The sequence below is a fragment of the Falco rusticolus genome, chromosome 15 (genome assembly GCF_015220075.1).
Source record: "Falco rusticolus isolate bFalRus1 chromosome 15, bFalRus1.pri, whole genome shotgun sequence".
Classification (NCBI taxonomy): Eukaryota; Metazoa; Chordata; class Aves; order Falconiformes; family Falconidae; genus Falco; species Falco rusticolus.
In genome coordinates, this window is record NC_051201.1 from 1,718,052 (window position 1) to 1,739,764 (window position 21,713).

The 21,713-nt window shown below is 51.0% G+C and overlaps 1 protein-coding gene across 9 annotated transcripts in view; it reads left to right on the forward strand.

Annotated features, from left to right (window-relative positions):
* ANKRD11 (ankyrin repeat domain 11) overlaps positions 1-21,713 on the forward strand; it is a 159,291-nt gene that overhangs the window by 107,674 nt on the left and 29,904 nt on the right. For 7 of the 9 annotated variants that reach the window (XM_037409233.1, XM_037409230.1, XM_037409236.1 and 4 more), the window contains 2 exons: positions 11,750-11,894; positions 20,536-20,674. In XM_037409233.1, coding sequence (XP_037265130.1) covers positions 11,808-11,894; positions 20,536-20,674 — 226 coding nt within the window. In that variant the 5' untranslated portion in view covers positions 11,750-11,807. Of the gene's footprint in view, positions 1-664; positions 872-3,841; positions 3,863-11,749; positions 11,895-20,535; positions 20,675-21,713 lie in introns of those variants that run through there. The other 2 variants (XM_037409239.1, XM_037409240.1) reach the window with 2 other exon arrangements.

Below are 21,713 nucleotides of genomic sequence, written 5' to 3' on the forward strand. Positions count from 1 at the left end.
TTTTTTTCCCCTGGGGTCAATAAGCCTGACTTTGATCCTTCCCTTTTCCAAATTTTACTGCCGAGTGCCATGTTGTCACGTTGGGCTCCTCAGCCTGCGGGAGGTGGGCGAATCCAGGGCGCAGCTGGGAGACAGACCTTTCTTTTTTAAGGAAGACAAGGAGGCGGCAGAGAATCTAGTTGTTGGGGTTCCCCCCCCCCCCCAACTTGCCACACATATGTTTTGTCGGCGTATTGCCTTTTTAGAGATGCTTGGGCTCCTGGGCGAGCCACGGTGAGGATGTGTGGTGGTGCTGGGACATCTGCAGAGCCTCACGCTTCCCAACATGGCACGTGGCCGGTCAGCTGCTGAAATGCAGCTCCAGATAGTCTCAACTTGGCTCAGTTTTCGGCGAGTGTTTAAGCAGTAGCTTTATAACAAATTGTCTTACAAGAGGCCTCGTGTACGTGTAACTTAATTAGGCTCAAAGTCAGGAGAGGCTCTCAATTTTTTTTGAAGGGTGGAGGCCCATGCCCTTACAGAAACGATCTGTTAAAGCAGGCCCATTTTTACAGCTTTCCATCGCTCCTGCTCTGGTGACACATTCAACAATAGCTTTGTAGAGAAAACTGAATACAAGAATATCCCCTTTTTGGTAAATGCATTCCTATGTCTTTATGTACAGTAGGTCACCTTCGAAAGCACTGTAATTTGAGAGATGGAGACAGAGGAAGAAGACAGGAGAGCTGCAGAATGAACCTTGGTTCGATTCTTCGCAAGCCAGCAGCAGGGTTGTGTTGTGCCCAAACCTTCCCTGCCATCCCCTGGAAGAGGATGGCCACTTTGTTCTTACGTGCTTACAGCTGGGGTCCTGGGCAGCGTGCTGAGCCAGGTATGAGCCTCCTGGCACCGGTGCGGCCGTGGGCAGGGACCCTGCCGGCACCCGCAGCAGCGGAGGCACCGCTTGTTGGACCAGGAACAGGAAAACCAGCCAGGGAATTTGGCTTCTGAAACAAGGCGAGCAGAAGTGACGAAGGTAGCAGGCAAGGTGCTTCTCCCCGTATGCCTGGCAGCCGGCAGCGGAGGGCATGTGGTTTGCTTGGAGAAACTCAATGCTTTGTTTTTTCCGCGTTGGCTGCAGCGCGCAGAGCCCCACAGAAGCCACAGCAAGCTTTTTTCCTGTTGTACAGCTTGTTAAATAGCAGCGTGGTGGTGGTCTGTCATCAGCAGACGCACAGCTACAGACGGAGCTCTACTTCCAGCTCGGGCTGCAATAATCTGGGAAATCTGCTGTCCGTATCAGTGTGTCGGGGCTCAGGGAGCCGCAGCATCGTTTTAAGTAGTACAAAAAGCGTGGTGACAGTTTTGCTGGGAGGGGGAGCGGCGGTGGCTGGGAGGAAGCATTAGCAGTTCAAAACTGTGCATGGAGCCAGCTCGGAGAGCAGCACCGTGTGTGTGTGGCTGCCCTGCAGGCCAGAAATGTGTGCAGCAGACCTTCCGTAGCGCTCGCTCCCCCTTCCCTCCCTGCCTGCACTGCAGCACAGACCTTTGAAACTGGCAGAAGCCTTTCCCCCTCCGTAGCCCGGTGGTTGCCTGGCATTGGCTTGGTGCCGTGCTTGCTCCCTGAGGTGTGGTGTGTTTGTAAGAAAGGCTTCCCTGCCCGGGTGCTGCCCTGGCAGAACATTGAAACTTTACATGGGCTAGACTATATTTCCCCCACCAAGTTCCTTGCATGCTTACAGGCTTCCCAGTTTAATGTGAGCTATGAATCAGTCTTCTCCATATCTTGAGGGAGAATGTCACATGAGCTTGGTGTTTTGCTGGGAGCACAGCAGATTTGCAGCTTTGATGCATTGTCCTGCGCTGGGTTTTGGCTGTGGTGGTGGATTTGGCTGCTGCACCTCGTGGTGGACAGTGATGCCTGCAAGTGCTGAAGGTGGGAGGTCTGTCTGCTCACGGCCCTGGGCTTGTTAGTAGAGAAGGAAACTCCTTCAGAGCAGAACATGGCTTAGGCACCTTGGGTATTCTCAGGATGTGCATCTGCTACCATGGCGTTTGGGGGTTTAGGGGAAGCAGAAGTCCCATGCGTGAAGCCGGAGCGGTGGCCTGGCAGCGTCAGTTGGAGGGGTCCGCCAGCTCACCGGCTCCACCTCTCCGCTTGAAGGCAGGTTCTTGCCAGCACTAGGTCAGGGGGTATTACCTTGCTGTGTGTTTCCAGTATCAGGTGTGTGTGCCTGTGTGTGAATAAAACTTTGAGAAATGTGTTAATAGAAGGCTTGGGAGACTGATGTGGCACTTCTGATGTGAGCCCTGTGTAACTGGAGTCTTCTGGTTAGTCTGGAAAATCAGAGCATCCAAGTTTTTGCTGTCTTCCCTTCTCTACTGGAATAACACTTCAGGGTTCTGGGGTTTTCTGGTTCTGTGCAACTATTTTTTTATGTCCATCTCTGTTCAGTTCTTGCCCTGTTGTTTAAAAGCTGCCAGTAGTATGGCAAACAAATACCAGTTTTGCTGCAAAGTGTTTTGTATATGGATAAAACATCGATCTCGAGCCCACTGGCCTCAGTTGAAAAGGAGAGAGGCAGACAGCCAAAACAGAACTCCTGTGTTTGCAGACCCAAATAAGAGTAAATCAGTGAAGTTCTGTGTTTGCTTTTTCCGTAAAGCCTGATGCCTTCAGGGCCCCTGTCTGGAAAGTGGTTATGTGTGAGGCTTGTTTTGTTGCCTGGTCCTTGCTGCGAAAGTCACCAAAATATTCCTGAAGTTCCTGTGCTTGAAGGAAGCTTTGCAGTTTGCATCAGGATGCAGAGGTGGGGAGAGGGAACCTGGGAAGAATTGTGCAAGAACGGGGAGGAAGAGAAATGTTTTGCTGAGATGATTATGGTCTTTCATGCTCGCAGCTGGGAGATGATGTTACTTGGCTGTTGCAACATCGTGGACTGAACACGAGTTTAAACACAGACATCCTGAAGCATTTGTTCAAATCTGCCAAGGGTCGAGCAGAGCTTTTTGTTAGGGTGTAGCTGGTGTCTGCAGAGCCCGTGCTGCGTGAGGCTGGTTGTAGCAGAGCTCTGAGCTGAGGGTCTCCTCGACTGGAAGGATCCTGTTGCAATGGCTGTGGCACCTTTTACAAAATATTTTTGGTTTCTTTCTTATGTAATGAAAACGTGCTTGGTTATTGTCTCCTCTGGGGTTTAAGGGCTTAAGTCATGTAGGTTTCTTTGTAGTAGAAGTTGGTCTTTGTCTTAGACTTGTACGTAATGAAGCATGGAACACAGAAAATTGGACGGGACCGGAGCAGGAGCCTTGTTCGGGGTTTTACTGCGGTGTGCACGTACATTATATGTGTTTGTGTTTTTGCATGTGCATGCTTGTACATATGTATATACAGAGATACACCCTAGTAATATGTAGTTTTTATTTCATTAAAGCAGCTCAAACTCACAGGACTGAGTCTCAGTTCACTGCTAAAATCCGCCTGCTGCGCCCCAGCCCAGCTGCATTACGTCAGTGCAGATACCGAGTTCCTGGAGGGAAACAAGGCACAAAGTTATTGGTGATTTAGCCACGTAACAGAGACACCTGTGTGAACTTAGATGGCCAAAACCAAGCACAAATGCATTCTTCTTTCTGATACCTTCCTGAGCCTTCTCTGCAGCTAAGCAGCAGATGGGGCTCACAGGAGCTAACATGAGCTTTCTGTAGGAATGGTGTTCACCCCGCAGCCTCCCCTTGGGACAAGTCACTAGTGCCAGGAATGGGAAGATGGAAAACACGCAGGTGGGGAATGCAGAGCAGTCCGGCCGAGGACGGAGCAGTGTGTGCCAGCAGACCCTGCCAGCCTATCACGCCTGGGTCCCCGGGCTGCCACCGGGACAGTGGGGTAGGTGACGCAGCTCGCTGCCAGGGCACCGTCGCTCGCTGCTGCTTCATCTGTTGCCCTTTGGTTCACTGTGATTTAGTCGGCATCAAATCAAGGATAGTGATGGTCAGGAATTTGTCTGCACTGACATGTTTCTCCATCTTGAAAATCAGGCCCAGCTCATTTTTGGGGCTTGGCGAATGCTCATGAACCCCTCGAGCTGCAGTTCAGCAGAGCAAGCCACAGCCATAGCACCCTGCCAGGCACGGGGAGGGGGCAGAGCCTGGCTCCCCAAACCGTCCTGGGAACAGAGCAGATTGTGCAGATTTGTGTTGTTTAGATTTTGCCAGAATAATGCAGCTCTGGGGAATCCCCGTCTTTCCCTGCTGGTGGGACCTTCAGGACAGGCTCTCGGCACGTTGGTGCACCGTGTGTGCTGTGGAGGTTCGCCCCGCTTGCGTCATGGTGAGCTGCAGATATGAGCTTTGCACTCCTCGTACCTCTCAGGCCATCAGGGTCTTTTTCTTTTTCCAAACCATCCTGCACACAGAAAACAGGAAATTTTTTCCCTGTTTTCTGTGTGCAGGATGGTTTGGGCTGCGTTTTCTCCTCTTAAATGCATGTGACATGCAATATGGTGTGCAGTCTGCTTAAAGTTAGCATTGCCGATCACTGTAGGTGCACAGTATTGCTTTCTGTAAGTCCTTGGGATGTAAATTAGGGAAATACTTTTCCTCCCATATACAGCAGCAGTGGGAATATCCGAGTGGAGTTCATCCCTGTTTTAAGGAGGTTGATGTGCAAGAAGTCCGGTAGATGATTGTGTGGCAGATGTGGTTACAGCTCTTACCTGGTTGAAGCCCAATGGGTTTCTGTGCGAAGCAGAGAGGAGATGGGCCAAGTGCAAAGTCTTCCCTCTCCAGCAGGTTTTGGTCTGAGCCGGTGATCTGGAGCCATCCTGCAATTCGTTCTGAGAGGACACGGCGTCGTAATCGGCTCTTCCACTCTGACTAATGGTGGTGTGGCAGGGCCACACACTGCTCCAGCCTCCCTGCAACGCACCAGCCGCTCTGAAGTTTTCCTCATCACAGCTGATCCCACTCCCAAACCACAGCTCAGAGAACTGACTGAAACAACAGTTTTGTAACCTTGGCCAGAAACCAGATAATCAGTGGCATCCAGAAATGTAGCAATATCAAGAGGCAGCTGCATATAGGTAATTGAGGGAAGAGTTTGTGGGAAAAACTGCTCCCGGAGAAACCACACAGGCAGAGTGGTTGCTCGTGGTTGCAGGGTACTGTCAGGGCTCGCTTTTCAGACTTAGTGTATCCCAAGAACGGTCCCAGCTGGAGTATTCTGAATCACAGGGTAGTTGGTCATAAATTTCCAAATATAATCTTGTTAGATAATAACACTGAATGGAATAGAAAAACTTCAGAGTTGTCGGAATTTGAGACCAGTGCCCGGTCTTCTGATGCTGGGCAGGAACTGACACTGGCAGGTTATGTGTAGGGTAGCAGTTTAAATTTAACCCATTAGCAGGGATGGTTTCATATAACAAGTCATGGCTGGAGAGCCATTGAGGAGCTGGATGTTCACAGCAGCTGGTGAGGTCCTGAGCATCATCTTGACCACGGTCCTTGAAGATATAAGTGCACATCTGTGTGCACAAACTGCTCAGCAGGCTGAGCTTCTCCATTGCGTTGTTTTCTGCAGGTCCTAAGAAACACCAGGAAGGGGCATCTGTTTACAAATGATTGAAATACCAGTAGCTGCTTTAATTCATGTTGCCGAGTGTACTTGGCTGGGGCATATTTCAGAAACCAACGAAGCCTTGCCTGAGCCCCAAGCCAGTCCATCCAGATGTGAGTCATTAGAGGCACATCAGGAGGTCAGGAAACACTGTGTGGGTTAAGGCGAAAGAAATATTTGAGAAAGGTGGAAGAAAGGAAAGTTATTGTGGGGACCAGGTACTGATTTTGAGAACAGGAGAGAATCCATGAAAAAAGGTGAAGAAAGATGTTTCATCCTGATAAGGACCAATATTCCCCTTCAAAAGTCAGGAACAAAAAGAAAGCAAGTTCCCCAGGGTAAAGAGGGAAGATGTTGAGTCGAAGGTGAGGGCATGATGGAGCTGGGAAACTGGGGTAACCCCAGATGTGACATCAGGCAAGTGTGCTTTCCAGCCGGCTGGGTTCAGAGCAGGGAAATGTGGAGATCTCTCAATTTCCCTTGTCTTGGATAATGGCTGTAAGAATTAGCACCTCGTGCTGCACTATCTTATTAATAGCTAATCTTTGTGATTACCCATTGTAAGGCTGCTGAATGAAACACACCTGTGTTTGCACTGCTGGCTTGCAGGCCTCCTGCTGCTCTTGGGCTTATGTACTGATGGTGGAAAAAGACGGACTTTACTCTTCCAGAGCCAAGCTGGAGCACAAAGAACAATTGTTCCTTGTTCCCCAAAGTGCATGTCCCATCGGTGCTCACAAGCAGTTTTAGGCACTAGTCGTGAGTTGTGTAGGCCTAACAGGTGAAGGAAAACATGGTGAAGAGCCTGTCTTTGGTGCTGGGAGCATGCTGGTAAACCAGCACTGAGCAGGATGCAGGTGGGCAGTGCTGGGTGGAGGCTGTGATGGTGTCTTTTTTGAACGTGCAGCCTGTTGGTGATACACACCATGATTTTTGGTGCGGACTCAGCAGGTGCTGTGCTACTGCATGGCTGGGAGATGGTCTTTGCAGGGCTGACAAACATCTCAGTGAAGGTACCAGCAGGCTGATGGAGAAGGACACAGTTCAGCATATTGAAAGACTTCAACTTTTGTTTTATTTCCTGTACTTTCCGGTGCTGGGGAGAGGGAGGGTGTCAAATTTTGGATGTGATCTGTGTGAGTTGTTATTTTAAGGCAATATTCAGAGATTTAAAGACACCTCTTTTTCTGGACAGAGTCCTCAAAAGGAGCCTGAGGTTTAAAAATTTTCGTGTTTTGGTGGGGCTTGTTCATACTCCAAATTTTTCAGACCAAACAAATGTGTTGAATTTGTGCAAATAACGTCTGTGCCTCTAATTGCCATCCTTGTACTGGAGTTTTTTGTAAGGGGTAAGAGCCTCCAGCCAGCTTTTTTCTTATTGTCTGGCATTTAAGGAAGTCTGCACAATCTTCTTTACTCCAGGCTGCAGGGTATGGGCAGGCTCCGATGCACAGATCTTGGGCATGTGCTAATTTGTTGTGGCTTCGGATAGAGATGGCAGGAGCCCGGCTGGTGTGCTCGCAGCGGGGTGAGAGGCTGTGCAGGGACCTGCGGGAGGGCAGGCTTGGAGGGACGGTGTGGGCAGCCTGTGGTGCAGGCAGAGCCAGGGAAAGCTGGCGCTCCACCTTGGATATACATCTGAAAGCATTTGAGGACTTCAGCGTTTTTTGCATTTTCTGTTGTCACAGACATGGATGCTGCTCTCTGTGCCCGTGAAGGCAGGAGAGGTAGGGATAGAGGTTTGGGTGTACACGGGGTCCGCTGGGTTTGTTAACGGTGGGGAATCTCCCCCATCAGGCACGATGTTGGCGTCGGCTGGCTGGGGCTGAGCGGGCTCTGGCCATCCCTGTGCCTGTCCCGATTTGCCCATGGCCTTCACCGGGAGCCTGGTCCTGGCTAACTGGTGTGACTGGTCCTGTGCTGCCTCCCAGCTGCCCAGATGGCCTGCTGGGCCGAGCATGGAGCCAGCAGTGCTCTCCTCCTCCTCCTCCTGCAGCTTGGGGGGACAGATGACCCCCCCTTCCCTTCCCATCCCTTTTGGGACCATTGCCTTTTGAGGTCCTCCACAGAAATGTTTGGTCTTAGTGTGTGGCTTCGCCTTGGCATGCCATGGGCGGAATAAAAACCATTTTCAACTGGTTCCTCGCCCCGGCGAGGGGAGAGGAGGGGATCGTGTGTGCTCGGCCAGACTGGCTCTGCAGAGCCCTGCTGTTCCCGGACGCACAGCTCCAGCCCCGCTCCTGGCCGTGCCCCCCACAGTCCTGTTCCTCCACCCTCCAGGAGGGTGCTTGGGGATGCTGTGAACCCCCATCTGCCAGCCCCTGCCGTGGGGGGGAGGCAGCGGCCAGGAGGGTCCCCAGCCCAGGAAGGGCCACAGGGCAGCCCTTCTCCCGCTGGGCTGGGTGTCGTGTCAGTTTTTCCAGCTTTCTCCCTGCAGGCAAAGTCGTGTGTGCCATGCTCCGGCGGCTGGGACCGCAGTGGCCTTCCCTGCAGGCACTTGGGGCCGCTGGCTGGAGCTGGCTGTCCCAAACCAGCGAGAGCTGCCACGGCCGGGCTGGCCGAGTCCCAGGGCTGAGTCCCCTGTTCACAGCTGCTTCCCCAGGGGAGAGGCGTGGGACCCGGCCTGGCCGGCTGCGGCAGGGTGCTGCTGGCCGGGCGAGGGGCTGGGTGCAGGGGACGGCGGCGTGCGCAGCTGGGGCTGGCTGCTGGCCAGAGGTAAACAGCTCCTTTGTTTTCCTGGAGAAGTACGAGGGATTATATTCTGTTGAGCTCACTCGGTCTCCCACTTCTTATTGTGCAGCAGACATGTAATCATTTAGTTCAAGGAGCTTAGTTAATTGTTTACAAAATAGGAAGGGTGATGATTGTCTCTTGGTAAGGAGGTGAGGTTGAGAGGGGTGTGGTGGAAAGGGGGTGACTTGTCCAGCTCCCAGATTAGGAGGGATTGAAGCCAAATCGTAATTCTGCAGCCCTAGATTTGCGACTTTGAAATGCCTTGCCGTCGCTCCCGCAAGCTGGGGATAACTCTTCCAAACCAGGAATTTGTACCTCCCTTCTGACTCTTATTAGACGTGCTTAAAAATGAAACGAAGACTGTGCGAGCCTTGTTGGTAATTGTTGTGCAAATGTAATACTCCCTCCAAGCTGTTAAACAGGCCAGTGCTCTGTTTACATGGAGAGGCAGCCAGCTTTCCAAGTGTAATGAGTCAGCTAGATGAACAGAAGGGGTGCAGAATTAATCTGGCATCCGTCTGGCCTTTTCTCAGTTAAACAGGTTTTTGAAGCTCCACGTGAATAGGTACCTACCCCGGTTACAAACAGCCACAAAGGCATCAGGAGTGGGCAGAATTTTTTCGAGAATAAATTGACAGCGTGCAGGCCATGAAACAGTTGTAGCGAGGCACTGGAAACAACGTGGGGTTTAATTTTGGGCTGTTTGTGGTCAGGAGCGGAGTGTGCCCTGGTCCCAGCCGTGCTGGTCCCTGCGCTCATCACTGGTGTTAAGTGAAGCTGCTTGTTTTTAATATCCTTTCCCGAGTGCAAATTTCCATTGCCCTGCACATCATCTGAATTTCCACTTCTTAGATTTGCAGTGAATATTGAAGGGAATCTGATCAGGTGTGTGTCGACTGTGTGTCCTCCGTACAGACGCAGTGCTCCTGCCCAGTCCTGCTCCTCACAGGCATGTGCTCAGGCACTTGCTGGTTTCTCCTTTATCTGCACCTTAATGAGCACCAGTAGGTGAAACTGAAGGGAAAAAGTTCTTAAACTTTACAAATTGATTAACGATGGCTGATGATCATCAGTGATGATGAACAGTGATGTTCTTGAGGCTGTAAATGGCTGGAGCTGCTTCTAGAGGAAGCAATTGCAGCGTCTGGGACCCCCATAGATGTGCAACACTGAGGGAACGCCTCGGGCTCCGGAGCAGTGCTTTTGGTGGAGTATCACCGGCGCCAGGAGAGCCTTGCTGCTGTGATACGTGATGTCTCTTTAGCCAGCGAGCCCCTGGTTGGGTGTGCGGCAGCACAGAGGCCAGAGCCGCTCACTCTTGCCTTCAGGTTTTGCGAGCTCCAGCCTCTCTCTGCCGGCACCCAGCGTGCCCGAGGACGGCTGAGCTGCCTTTTTAAGGTGCTGTTTTCAGTCAGCCCTTGTGGTGCTTGAACTTTGGCACTTGTCTTGGGCTGCAGGCCCTTCAAGTGATGAAGAGCAGAAATTTGGAGACACAGATTTCTGTAGTTGGTTCCCATGCTCTAACAGAAGATTTTCTTTTTCCATTCTCTCTTTATGGACGTGCTGGGTTGGTATGCTGAATTTTCTGCACTTTCCCTGCTGTTTTTGCTTCCCAGCTGCAGTGATGAGGGGGGCTGATCAGCCTGCTTTTGTCTTTGCCAGTTCAGGTCCTTTCCTGCTCGTGCATCTAAAAGGAAAGGGCTGGTGACTTCTGGTTGGGGGTCCCAAAACTCAGCGCCATGGCTGTCCTTGCGTCGAGCAGGGAGACATGAAGAGGTCTCAGTCCCTGGAGCCTTTGTTACAAAACACGGGTAACCACCATCCCGTAGCACAGGCAAAGGAGCTGGGGCGGAGGATTAGCCACCTTGGAAAGCACGTTTCCTGCTGAAAATGCCTGCTCCGGGATGTCTTAGCACTGTCTGTGCCGAGTGCCTTGGTCTAGGAGTTTGTGCTGCTGCGGGGCTGGGCTGGGGCCTCTGAATCACTTTTTTTTTAAAAAAAAAACGAAAACCAAAAAACACCAAACCCAACCCAACCCAAAGGGCTCTGAAGCACAAATGAAACATTTAAATTATGAAGGGATTTCCAGAGAGCTTCTAAAATACGAGGCTGATGAAAGCACCATGCTAGTGTTCCTCCAGCCCTTAACCCCCTCTCCTGCCCCGGCCGCCGCAGGTGCAGGGACCCAGCACCCAGTGAGATGGTGCTGGGCTTTCCTGGTGCTGCCCAGGAAGGCGGTTCAAGGTCCACGCTGCTTCGTCCCCCAGCCCTGAGCATGCAGGAGGGGTTGGCTCCTCTCCTCTCCTGTTTTCTTTCACTCTCCCCGCCCACAGAATTCCCATCTTGTGATGGAGCGCTGCATGACTTTGTTCCTGGACAATTTCCTGCAATTGTAGCTCTGCAGAAACCCAGCCGCTATTATAAGAAGTTAATGGGTGCAATGTGTAGTGTTGTCAGGTGGCAATTAGCTGGGGAAAGCATTTTCAAATGGTGCCTGTTTATGCTGTTTCAGCGTAAGTACGACGAGACCTTTGCTGTAGGGATTGATGTGGGTCACTTCTTGGAGATATACTGTTGCACGGATGCTTTTTAGCCTCTGGTCTCAGGAGAGGAGATATTTTTGTTCACCTAAAAAGGCCTCGCCTGCCTTGGCTTGAGCCAGTATTTCTGATCCCTGTTGCAGCTCATGCTTCGCTGTATTTCAGATGTCAGTTGTCTTTTCAGCCCTGTAACCAGGCAACACATGGCAGGAGCAGGGAGCGCTTTGTTATTCTCCAAATTGTCTTACCTAAGCCAAGGTATGGCAGCAGCACTGGTGCCAGGGTGAGGAGCCTGTGACAAACTGTGCCGGGAACACTGTGACCCCCTTGGCAATTTCTGGTCTCGTCTCATAATGGAGACGTGTTCAAAAAGTGCATTTTATAAATGGATTTTGTAATTGGGCGAAGTGTGTATTGGTCCTGCGAGCATCTGGAAATTCTGTGTGACAAACTGGAGGGTCAGGGGTGTCCCTGCCCCGGACATGCACCTGGGAGGTCCATCCCCGTGTCCCTGTACTCTGGACAGAGCTGTACCTGCAAGAAACTTTTTGTAGGCTTGGAGTGATGCTGTGGGTGAAGAACAGGAGGGATATTGCTCTCTGTTTGGGCATGATCTGTTTTAGGCTATCCCTTGCACATCAAACAAGTCGTGTCTGCAGCTGCAGGTCCCAGCTCGCTTCTCATTTGGAAGGTGGCAGAAGCCAGCAGTGGTTTTGCCCGCTCTCATCTGCGGTGTGCGGCATTCAGAGGCGCTCAGCCATCCTGGTGTTGCCGTTCAAGGGCTCGGTGGGAGTTTATCCCCATGGGAAGTGTCTTGCCTTTTTTCCCCCAGTGGAAAGATCCTTTTGAGATGTCTAACTTCTTTTTTCCTCTCTCTAAACAGACGGTTGATGATGAGGCGATGGCAGCATAAATGAAGATCAAGTAAGGAAGGCAGAACGATGCCCAAGGGTGGGTGTTCTAAAACACCACAGCCAGAAGATTTCTCTCTCAGCAACGACATGGTGGAGAAACAAACGGGGAAAAAGGTAGCATGTTTGGTTCGCTTACCTTCCTTTAGGGATGCTGCCTCTTATGCCTGATGTCTTCAAGCCATGGCTGTATTTCATGTGGCAAGAGGTTGCCATGGGCTGTTACTATCAGAATCAAATCAGTGTATTGGCTCTCTGCCAGCTGATGCGGTCCACTTCATTTCTCGGTGGCCGCAGTACTTCCCAGGAAGTGCTGCCACTGTGTAGGCCCGACCCGGCCGAGCCATGGGGGGATGCTCTGCAAGATTCTCTTGCAAGTACTGTGCATTTGTAAGCTTCTGTGCACTAAGCCATGGAAGGACCAAATGCAGCGATTGCGCGAGTGCGTGCTGTGCGAGGGAGGAGTTTCTCCTCCTCTGGCTGCAAATGCTGTGCCGGTGTCAGACTCGGCTGGTCTTGCTTCACCCAGAAGTCTGAGCGTGGCCTGACCAGGGCTCAGCATGTGAGCTGCTCTGCTGAAATTACTGTTTCTGTGGTTTTATTTGAGGTGTTTAGGTTTTGACTGGGCTTGAGGTGAGGTTACTGAGATGAAATCTGAGTTCAAGGATAAAGAAGTTCATACTTTTCCTCTTCGTTCCCAAGTTCTTGTTTTGCTCCAGGCTTTAGCTCTGCTTCCTCTCATTCAGCTTTTTTTCATCCTTCTCAGTATTGGTAGTTTCCAGTAAATAGTTGTGCAGAATGCTGTGTACAAATGTCACCTTTAAATATAAATTAAAACCTGCATCTGCTGTATTCTGCCAAGGAAACAACTATCATCCACTTCCCTTTGATCTCCTTGCTCCAGTTTCTCAGCATTCCCCCAGGAGTTTCTGCCAGGCCCCGGGAGCTGAAGCCGAGCTTTGCAAGCACCAGCGATGCTGTGTCTCTTGCTCTGTCACTTCCCCTGCCACCCCACCCGCACTGATGACAGTAACTCCTCTTATGACTGAGGTCATACTATTGCCAAAATGAGGAAAATGACAAATAACCGATGGGAAAATCCCAGGCAGAAATTTGATTATCCGGCACGCTGGTAGCACCTGCCCCGTTCCCCTTTCTGTTGGCCATGCATGCGCAAGTCCAGAGCAGGAGCATCGCCTCTGTGCGGGCACTTTGCTGGGCACAGCATGGGGCTCCTGGGAGGGGGGTAAAAACTGGGAGCAGGGGCGTTGGAGGTGAAACAGCTGCCCTGTTACATGGGGAAGATGTCAGCATTTACCCTGGCAAATGAGGCTGAGCCCGGCAGCGCAGGATATGTAAATACGGGGTTTTGTCTGCGCTGCGTAAGAAGCTTAATGTTGGCGCAGGTGCTTCAGGGGGGAGAGGATCAGTTATAATATGAATCAGCTCCCATTTTATTTCATCCACTCACGGTAGCTTAAAGGCTGCATGTTATTTACAGAGCAGGTTTGTTGAGCAGTGCTAGGGACGCCGGGAACTGGAGTTATCTCCCGCTGGCTAAATAACTAGGACACAAATGATTTTATGCTTCCCATTCAGAGGCATCGGTGCAGACCTGTGGAGAGCGGTATTGAGTAAGGATGGGGAAGAGCCTTTCTGCCTGCTTAATTCGGGCCTTCTCAATGGAGAAGGCTCTTGTGCTCTGGGGATGGAGCTGAGATCCAGCCTAGGTGGCCGAAGGACACGGTGCAGCGATTCACCCTGTTCAAGTTAACTCTGAAGTGGGAGCTGGAGCAGTGACTCAGGTTGAAAGCACTCGGGCGTAAGACCTCCTCCTTCCAGACAGCGTCGTACCTGCCTGTCAAGCAAGCCTCTGCTTTTAATTTATCTTGCCCTTGTCAACACTCCAACGGCCCGAGCCTGCTCCTTGGCACAGGCTTGCTGGCGGAGGCTGGCTAGGGAAGGCAAGAGCGGCTGCGGCAGAGCCCCGGCCGTGCCACACAGAGGGACCCACACCCACCGAGGCTGCTGGCGATGGTGCACGGGGAGAGCACAGTGAAGCTATAGCTGCATCGCCACTTGAGTGTTTTCCTCTCAGTGCGACCTTGGTATCGACACTTCTAGCGTTAAACAGGCCTCATGTGCCTGGGCTCTGAAGCTGTAGCACTGAAGGCAGGTGGGGGTGCGGGGTGCAGGGTGCTCCTCGGCCCTGGTGTTGCGGTGGGCTGAGTGCTGCAGGAAACACGTGAGTTCTGCATTTGAGCACGGTACAGCCAGGCTCTGGGGGAGGCTGCCCTTTCTGCACAGGGCTCCTGCTTGGTGGAAGAGGGTGTGAGCTGCTCTCTTTCAGTTGTAGAGCTCACTGTAAGAGGGAACTCCTCCTAGCTCTCTGCTCCCTGCCCTTCCATGGGAGGGACGTATTAACTAGTGAGATGTCGCTCGAGCAACAAGAGTGAAGTGCTTCAGAGGCTGTGTCTCTGTTGCCCTCCGTGGCCAACAACATGAGATGGTCCATCTGCTTTGCTGCTGTGGAGCAAGGAGCAGTTTCTCCCGGGGTTAGCGGAGGCAGCGGGGCAGCCGGTCGGGCCCTGGCAGCCTTATATGGCTGCGCACAGCCTGCTCGGGGCGGGCGCTCGACAGCCCCGCAGGCTCCTTCTGCTTGAGTTCTGACTGAAGGATTTTGTAAAAATAAGCATGCCATATATGAATAATTCTCCTTTCTGGTGTAGATCCACAGATCCCCATACCAGGAGCAGATTACTCACGACTTAGGCTGTGCAGAGCACCACAGCAAGAATTATATCAGTTGTCGAAACCATTTCCTGATGTGCCTGGGACCGCTTGCTGCGTGGTTACACCGTGTGCTCAGAGGCTGCGGCAGAGGATTTGTCTCTTTATGAGGAAATGCTCCCACTTGCGCAGTTTAAATTGTATTTTTGCTGCAGTGATTGAACTGAATGCCAAGCAGAACGATGTTTGACCACCGGTTTTTGCTTGTAGGAGCTAGCAGAGGTTAAAAGAAGCTTTTGCTTTTTCTCCTTCCTTTTCTCCCAATTTCAGAAAAGCAAACATAGTCCTTAGTTCTTGATTCTTCTTGAAACTTACCGGGCTGTTAGGGCTTTCCAGCGCAGTATGGACAGGCGCTGGGCTCTGTGTCCAGCACAGAGTCACTCGCCAAGGTGTGAAATGTGCAGGAGCACTGGGTGACTCGGTGATGTTCCAGTGAAGATGAGCAGCCTGTAGTCATTGCAGGGTAATATTTCTTACAAACCTCAATGCCTGAGGCATACAGGAACGGGACTTCAGTCCCAGTTGACTCCATACTTCCAGTGTTTTGTTGCAGCATTGATAATGACACAAATTCAGACTTTTTGAAACTTTATGTGTATGTGTTGTCCTCTGGTTTTGGAATGGATACAAGGGACCCAGATTTAGGGAATACCAGGGTTCACTTTCCAGAATGTTCACTGTGCTCTCGGGGTAAAATTGTGTCCATCCCTTTTTTGTGATGCTGGGTGAGAACTACTCCTGCCACTTCTCTCCCTCTGCAACTGGCAGAGACCCGTTCGGGAAATTACATGCTGCTGTCACTGTTCGAGCAGGGAAACTCCTGCTCTTGCAGTATTTGCTTTTTGCAGCGTGGGTTGTTTTGCCCACGGCAGGAGTTTGGTGTGCTGGCTTGGCATGGGGCATCACCCGGGGGTGCAGGCGTTGGAGCCCTTGGTCCTTTTGGGTTTCTCCTCGCAGGCTGCCGGTGCTGGTTTTGTTCGTTGCTGCTTACTTTTTACTAGCATTGCAACCTGAAACACTTTCAACTCATTTTGGAGAACAAAGGGCTTTGGGGATTTCCATCGCTGGTAATGCAAGTCTTTGCATAAGCGGCTGGGACGTGAGTCAGGTTTTTTCAGTGTGAAGCGCAAGCACGGCTCTGGCGCAGCTCTCGGCGGGCGGGCAGAGGCAGCGGTTCAGCGTTTGTGTGCGGGCACTGATCGCACAGCCCTGCTGCGTGCGACTCGGGCGGACAGAGGGGAGGAGCAGGCTGCAGATGCACAGCCCATCCTGTAAAGCAAGCTAGAGACTTGCTTAGCTTCTCTGCTGGAAATACGGATTTCTTCGCATGGGTTTGTAAGTGGCTCTGCCTCACAGAATCTTGCATTTGGAAAGAACTACGTGTTTGGTTTTGCTCTGAATACCAGTGTTTGGACAGTAATCTGACCTAGCTGGAGTTTTACATGAAAGTGAAAAGTGGCTTTTATTTGTCTGTGTCATAATGACCTGAGCAGATCAATATCGGGGTCTCGCTCACTGATTAGAGATCTTTGTCCTAAAGAGAAGTTGGCGCAGACCCAGTTAAGCCCTTCCACTCCACACACCACGTGCATGGCTTATACCAACATAGCGTCTCGCATCGGGCCAGTTCATGATCAGTTTGTGCTCCAAACCACGACAGCTGATAACAACTTATGAGGCTTCTTTTAGCTGTAGCAAGTGTAACCCAAGGTGGGTTCAGTTATTCCTGTAGTAAGTCATACTAAGAACATAAAGTGACAGTAGGGGATTTTTCCTGAAGTCACAGTCTGCCGTCTCCCCTTTGCCAAAGCAACTTTTAGTAACGCCTACAAAGGGGAACTTGTTTCTGTTGCTGAGCTCTCAACAGCACCCCCAGTCCCCAAACTCCCTCTCTTACTCTCGGCAAGAGCTGACCCAGCCTTGGAGAGCCCCAAGCCTGTCTTACACACAGACATTCGTACAAGTTTCTCTGCAATGTCAATTGATTTGGATTTGTTCCTTTTGTGAAACCTAGTTCAGATGAGTCTGAGCTTACTTTAAACATGAGAAGACCTAAAAATGAAAACAGCTTTTACTCAAAAAAAGGACGACATTCTTCATTACCAAATTGGAAATAATTAGGGAAGTAAAGCTTAAAATAAGAACATGAAAATGCACGTTGCTTTCAGGAATATGACTCTCCCAGCTGCCTTAATTTCTCTGCGATGGTTTCACCGCCAACTGCTGCAGGCATCCTCAGCGGGTCGCTGCTTTCCAGGGGGGAGCAAAGTTTGGATCTTCCTTGCTCCAATTAGTATAAAAGGTTATCATTATGCTACTGTACAAATTAATCTTCAAAGCAGTGCTGGGACTGCCACCGCTTCCTTCGTTCCTCGCTATTTAGTTTTGCTGAACTGACTGGATCGGCAGCTCTGAGCATTTGGACGAATGCAAACGAAGCATTGCCCGAGCGTGCCCAACGCTGGGTTTCGCAGAGCCGTTTCCATCTCCATGCCGGGCTCACCATCTTGCCTGGGAAGGCTTTTTGCCTAGTTCCTCTGCTCTGTCTCTCCTCCAACATGGAGTCTTTAACAACATTGCAGAACTTTCTAGAATAAGTTGCGTTTTCACCTGTCGGCACTTTTTCTTATTCCCAAGTGCAGAGATCCCGCACAGCATTAACATAGCAGCCTGACCTGGCTTGCGGGCACTGCAGCCCCCCGGCACCTGCAGGTTTAGGCTGTTGCGCCGCAGCGGCCAAAGCCAAAGATGAAGGGAATTTTAGAGAAGGTATATTTTAAACAAGCTGTCACCAATTGTTTGCATTTAAGCGGGGTGCAAGAGCAGCAGTGCTGCCAGCCGATGCCTGGAGCTGGGTTGCCCACGAGGCAGAGTGCTTTTTGGGCAGCAGAGGACATGACGTGATGGGTTTGCTCCAGCTGAAATCTGTTTAAAGGTAACAAACAATGAAAAAAATGTAATTTTTGTATTAAGCACAATTGACCTCTTGTTGGAGTTCTCAATGTGAAACCTGGTGTCTGGAAAAAATGCTGGGAGTGTAGGAAATCCCACTGCAGGGTGCCGGGGGCTCCGCTGCATCCTGCCCCAGTGCTGCGAGAGCAGGCAGAGCATCCCGGTACTGAGGTGCAGGAACAGCCTGCCTGAAGGGGCTGGGCGAGGAAATTGCAGTACAGACAGCGAGCGCGGCGGCTGGCAGAGGGAAGTGTCGTTTTTGAAGCGTCAGCTGTGACTGATCCACCTTGGACTCTTCTAGAAGTGTCTCTCCTACTGAGGACTGCTGCCGCTCGGTGCTGGCAAACCCGAGCTGCCGGTGTTGGGCGTGAGAGGTTCAAATGCACCTTCAGAGCCCAGAGAGGTGCCGGGTTTCACCGGCACTGTGATCCTGCGGCTCCCGATGCTGGAGCAGCTCGGATGCCATGTGTGCAGGTGTGCCCTCAGACCTGGGCACCGGGGGGAGAGACATGCACGTGGTTGTCTCTGCTTTTATGCTCTTGTCCCAGGCCCCAACTTCTAAAGGGTAAAAAGGGTTGGGGTGATGGTTGTCTTGAAGCACAGTTGAAGTTTTTGAGGGGGACGCAGGGGCCATGTCTCTGCAGTTGTTATCCCCAGGGAATGTTCCCCCCGCATCAGCATGGCCTCTCGGATGCTCAGTGGGGTTTGAGTGTAGCGTTGCTGGTTGAGCCTGTGTTAAACTGGGGAGCAACAGGGCAGACCAGCATACCTACTTGCAACAAGGCAGCTCTGGGAGGCAATCCATGCTCCCTGGCCTTGCTGGCACCTCTGAGCTGTTGGGAACAGCAGCTGGCATCATTTGTTGTTGCAAACTATTTTTATTCCCGTCAGAAAAAATAAGATTAAAGCTTTTAAACCTGGAGGGTTTAAATGAAATGCTGGAGTGTTTGTTTTGGCTGTAGTGACTTTGTCCCGTTGCACTGCTGACTCCTGTGCTGAGGAAGGGCTCTCAGCACTGCTCTCAAGCAGGGCTGCCCTTCTTCAGGCTCCAAACGTGCCTTGGCTCCCTCCAACCACAAAAGCCACTGTCAGATAGGTTTGTTTAGCTTGCTTTACCAAAAAAGGGATTCCCCAACCCATTTTTTGGTCCTCACTGGAGCGCAGGCGAGAGGGGCCGAGCATTGGGTGTGCAGCCACAGGGTTGTCAGGCTGCCCGTCACGAAGGGGATGTGCAAGCAGAACCCGTTGGTCCAAGTAAACAGTTTCTCTTTAACCTGCGGGTGAAGTCTGGTTGCCAGACAGAAACTCAGAAAGAGGAAGGAGCAACATACACAGTGACGACGCGGTCTTGTGACTGCTGGCACAGGAGCCACCTGCCAGGGTGCTGAGTCTGATGCAGACAGCATGACTGGGCTTCTGTAAACAAGGGAATTTCTGTTAGATTTACTTGTCTGAGTTTCCAGCGATGGTCTTGCATGATTTAATGCATTGAGATAATCTAACTCTATATCTAAAGCTTAGGGTCTAGGTTTTGCTAGGTTATTGAAATCAGATCTATCACAAAGCTGCTTGTTCTGGCCTTGTTTATAGAGCAGTGGCACAGTGCTCAATCCAGAAGCGCTTGCTTAAAATAATACTGTTTCTCATGTACAAAAAACAAAAGTGCATGACTTCAGTCTGTATACATTCACAGCATACTGAACTCCTGAAGTTTGAGTTATGTACCAGCTCTTGCTGTTCCTGTGAAAAATCTTGTCTGTCTCAATACTTTGTCTTGCTCGGGATGTTTCTTCAAAATTTCTTCCTGCTGCTTGTACCAGGGAGCCCCCGACATTGCCTTCTTCACCTTGCTGCATGTTAAAATCCAAACCAACCCGAATAAACAAGACGTAGGTTGGCCTCTCTGAGAAAGCAGTAATGCTCAGCCAGCATCCGCGTTGCTTTCCTTGCATTTATGCAGCGTTGGTAGGTTTGTTCTCAAGGTAGCTTCTCCTTCTAAAATCCCAGTTGAAGCTTGCATGGGAGACAGACAACTAAAACATTCAGCCTCTGGGAATGCCTCAGCTGGTGTTTGCACATAGTTGGGACTTAGAGTTGATCAGCCCCAGCGTATCCAGCAATACCCAGCATACCCCAAAACACAGGTCTGGGGGGGAGTGAGCTTTGCCAGGGCCGGTGCTACTGGAACTGCTGCTTCGCTGCTGGATGTTGCCACCACGGGACCCTTTGCCCCATGACGGGGCAATTGCAGGAGCACCTGCGGAGCTGGGAGCACCTGGAGCTTCTTGCCCTGGGATGGAGGGTGCTGCCTGCAGATACCGGCAGGGCCGTACTGGCCTTTCTGGTACAAATCGTGACGCTGACTGTACAGTGCAAACCTTGTAAGTGCATTTGGCTGCCGTGCTGATCCTGTAAACAGTCAGCAATGTTAACAGACTTATCGGCTGCCAGAATATTCTCCAGAGTAACATGTTATCACGTAGGCTCAAATAGTAATGCTGTATTCTTGTGCTAGAAATACTGCAGGCCCCAAGGAGCAGCCCTCAGCTCCTCACATTGAACCAAGGGCCTTAACGCTGGGTTTTGTGTGTGTCCCAGGCGTGTTCTTTGCACTCCCCTCCATCCCACTTCTGCTTGGGATTGGGAGCCTTTCCCAAATGATGGGTGCGGCTGTGATCAGAAACCCTTGGGTTCCCCAACCCCAGCCTGTCTTCCCCTTGTGCTCACAGCAGGCACACCCCTGCGGCACACAAGGTGTTGGCTCCCGGTTTTCACGTGAATTGGTTGCAGGTTTGGCACCACGTGGCAACCTTAGTTGCCCTTGCTCTTCTCTGGTGCTGGCTGAGCTTTTTAGCTCGGTGGAGGCTGCTTTCCGCAAGACACTAAACCCTGGTGCTGGAAACCCACGGTAGAAAGGAGAGAACAAGTGCTGTGTGAGGCTGGTGCAGGACTTTGGGGGTTTAGGTGAATGCAGTCCGTGGAAGGCTCTTATTAATCTGGTCTCTTCTCTTTCTAGGATAAAGATAAAGTTTCTCTAACCAAGACTCCAAAGTTGGACCGGAGCGATGGCGGCAAAGAGGTGAAAGAGCGAGCGACCAAACGGAAGTTGCCTTTCACTGTTGGAACAAATGGAGATCAAAAAGACTCGGATACAGGTACAGAAATGACATATTCCACCCTCAAAACATGAGTGTTGGGGCTGGTGGGGAGCACACAGTGTCCGACACACAGGCAATCCATATTGAAGTGTTGTCTGAAATTTCCTGTATTTTAGTTGAAGGAAGAGGCATGTGGACAAGAAGATAACTGTTTTGGTATGCACGTAGACATCTGGACCTGAGTGGGTTAATGCCGTTAAGTTCTTAATTATGTATTTAACTGGACCAAGGGGTGGCTTCCCTTCCTTTGGCTGGTGGTCCCTTCTGCTCCGTTTCTAACTAGTCCAGTTCATGAACTGCAGCTTAGACAAGCCAAGAAACGGTGCTGGGCTTGTTAGTAAGAACTTGGAAAATAAGAGAATAAAGCTGAGTACTCTTTTAAAAGAAAAACAACAAGCAGTAAAAAAAATGAGTTTGCATGTGGCTGCTTAAAGTAAGCCTGATGCATATGTGTATGTCTGTAGGAATACATATGTATACCTCTCTAGCCACGTTTTGTTGTTTTGAGGCTTTAAACTTGTTGTACTTCACTGTCTTAAAATGAACAATTATTTTCAATTGGTGTGTGTAAAACTGCCTGGAGGCCATACTGATGGGCTGGAGGTGTGACTTTGGTGACTGGACCTTTGAGTGTTCAGCTCGGCTCGCTGGGGCTGATGCAGGTGGTCCTCAGGACCATAAGGATATTAAGGTGACCTGTTTGCCCCAGTTCTTGGGGCTGCCAAGGTTGCAGCATGTTTGCAGCGTGACTGAGCGGCATGTCCTCAATCCACGCCTTGTTTCTGGGAAGCGTTGGTGCCGCTATGGGTATTTCAGCCTGGCTGTGTCACGGTCAGGCAGGTCACATCTCATGGCAGAGAAGTGGCTGGTACTCGTGGCTCTTGCCCACCGTGGTCCCACGTAGCTGCAGAGATGTTGAATGGGCTGTTTGATTTGTAAGTGATTGGGAAGAGCTGTCGCAAAGCTTTGACAAGGAGAACATGATGCTCTTTGCTTGTAAGGGGCTAAGCTACGGATTTATGGGCAGAGGTTTGAG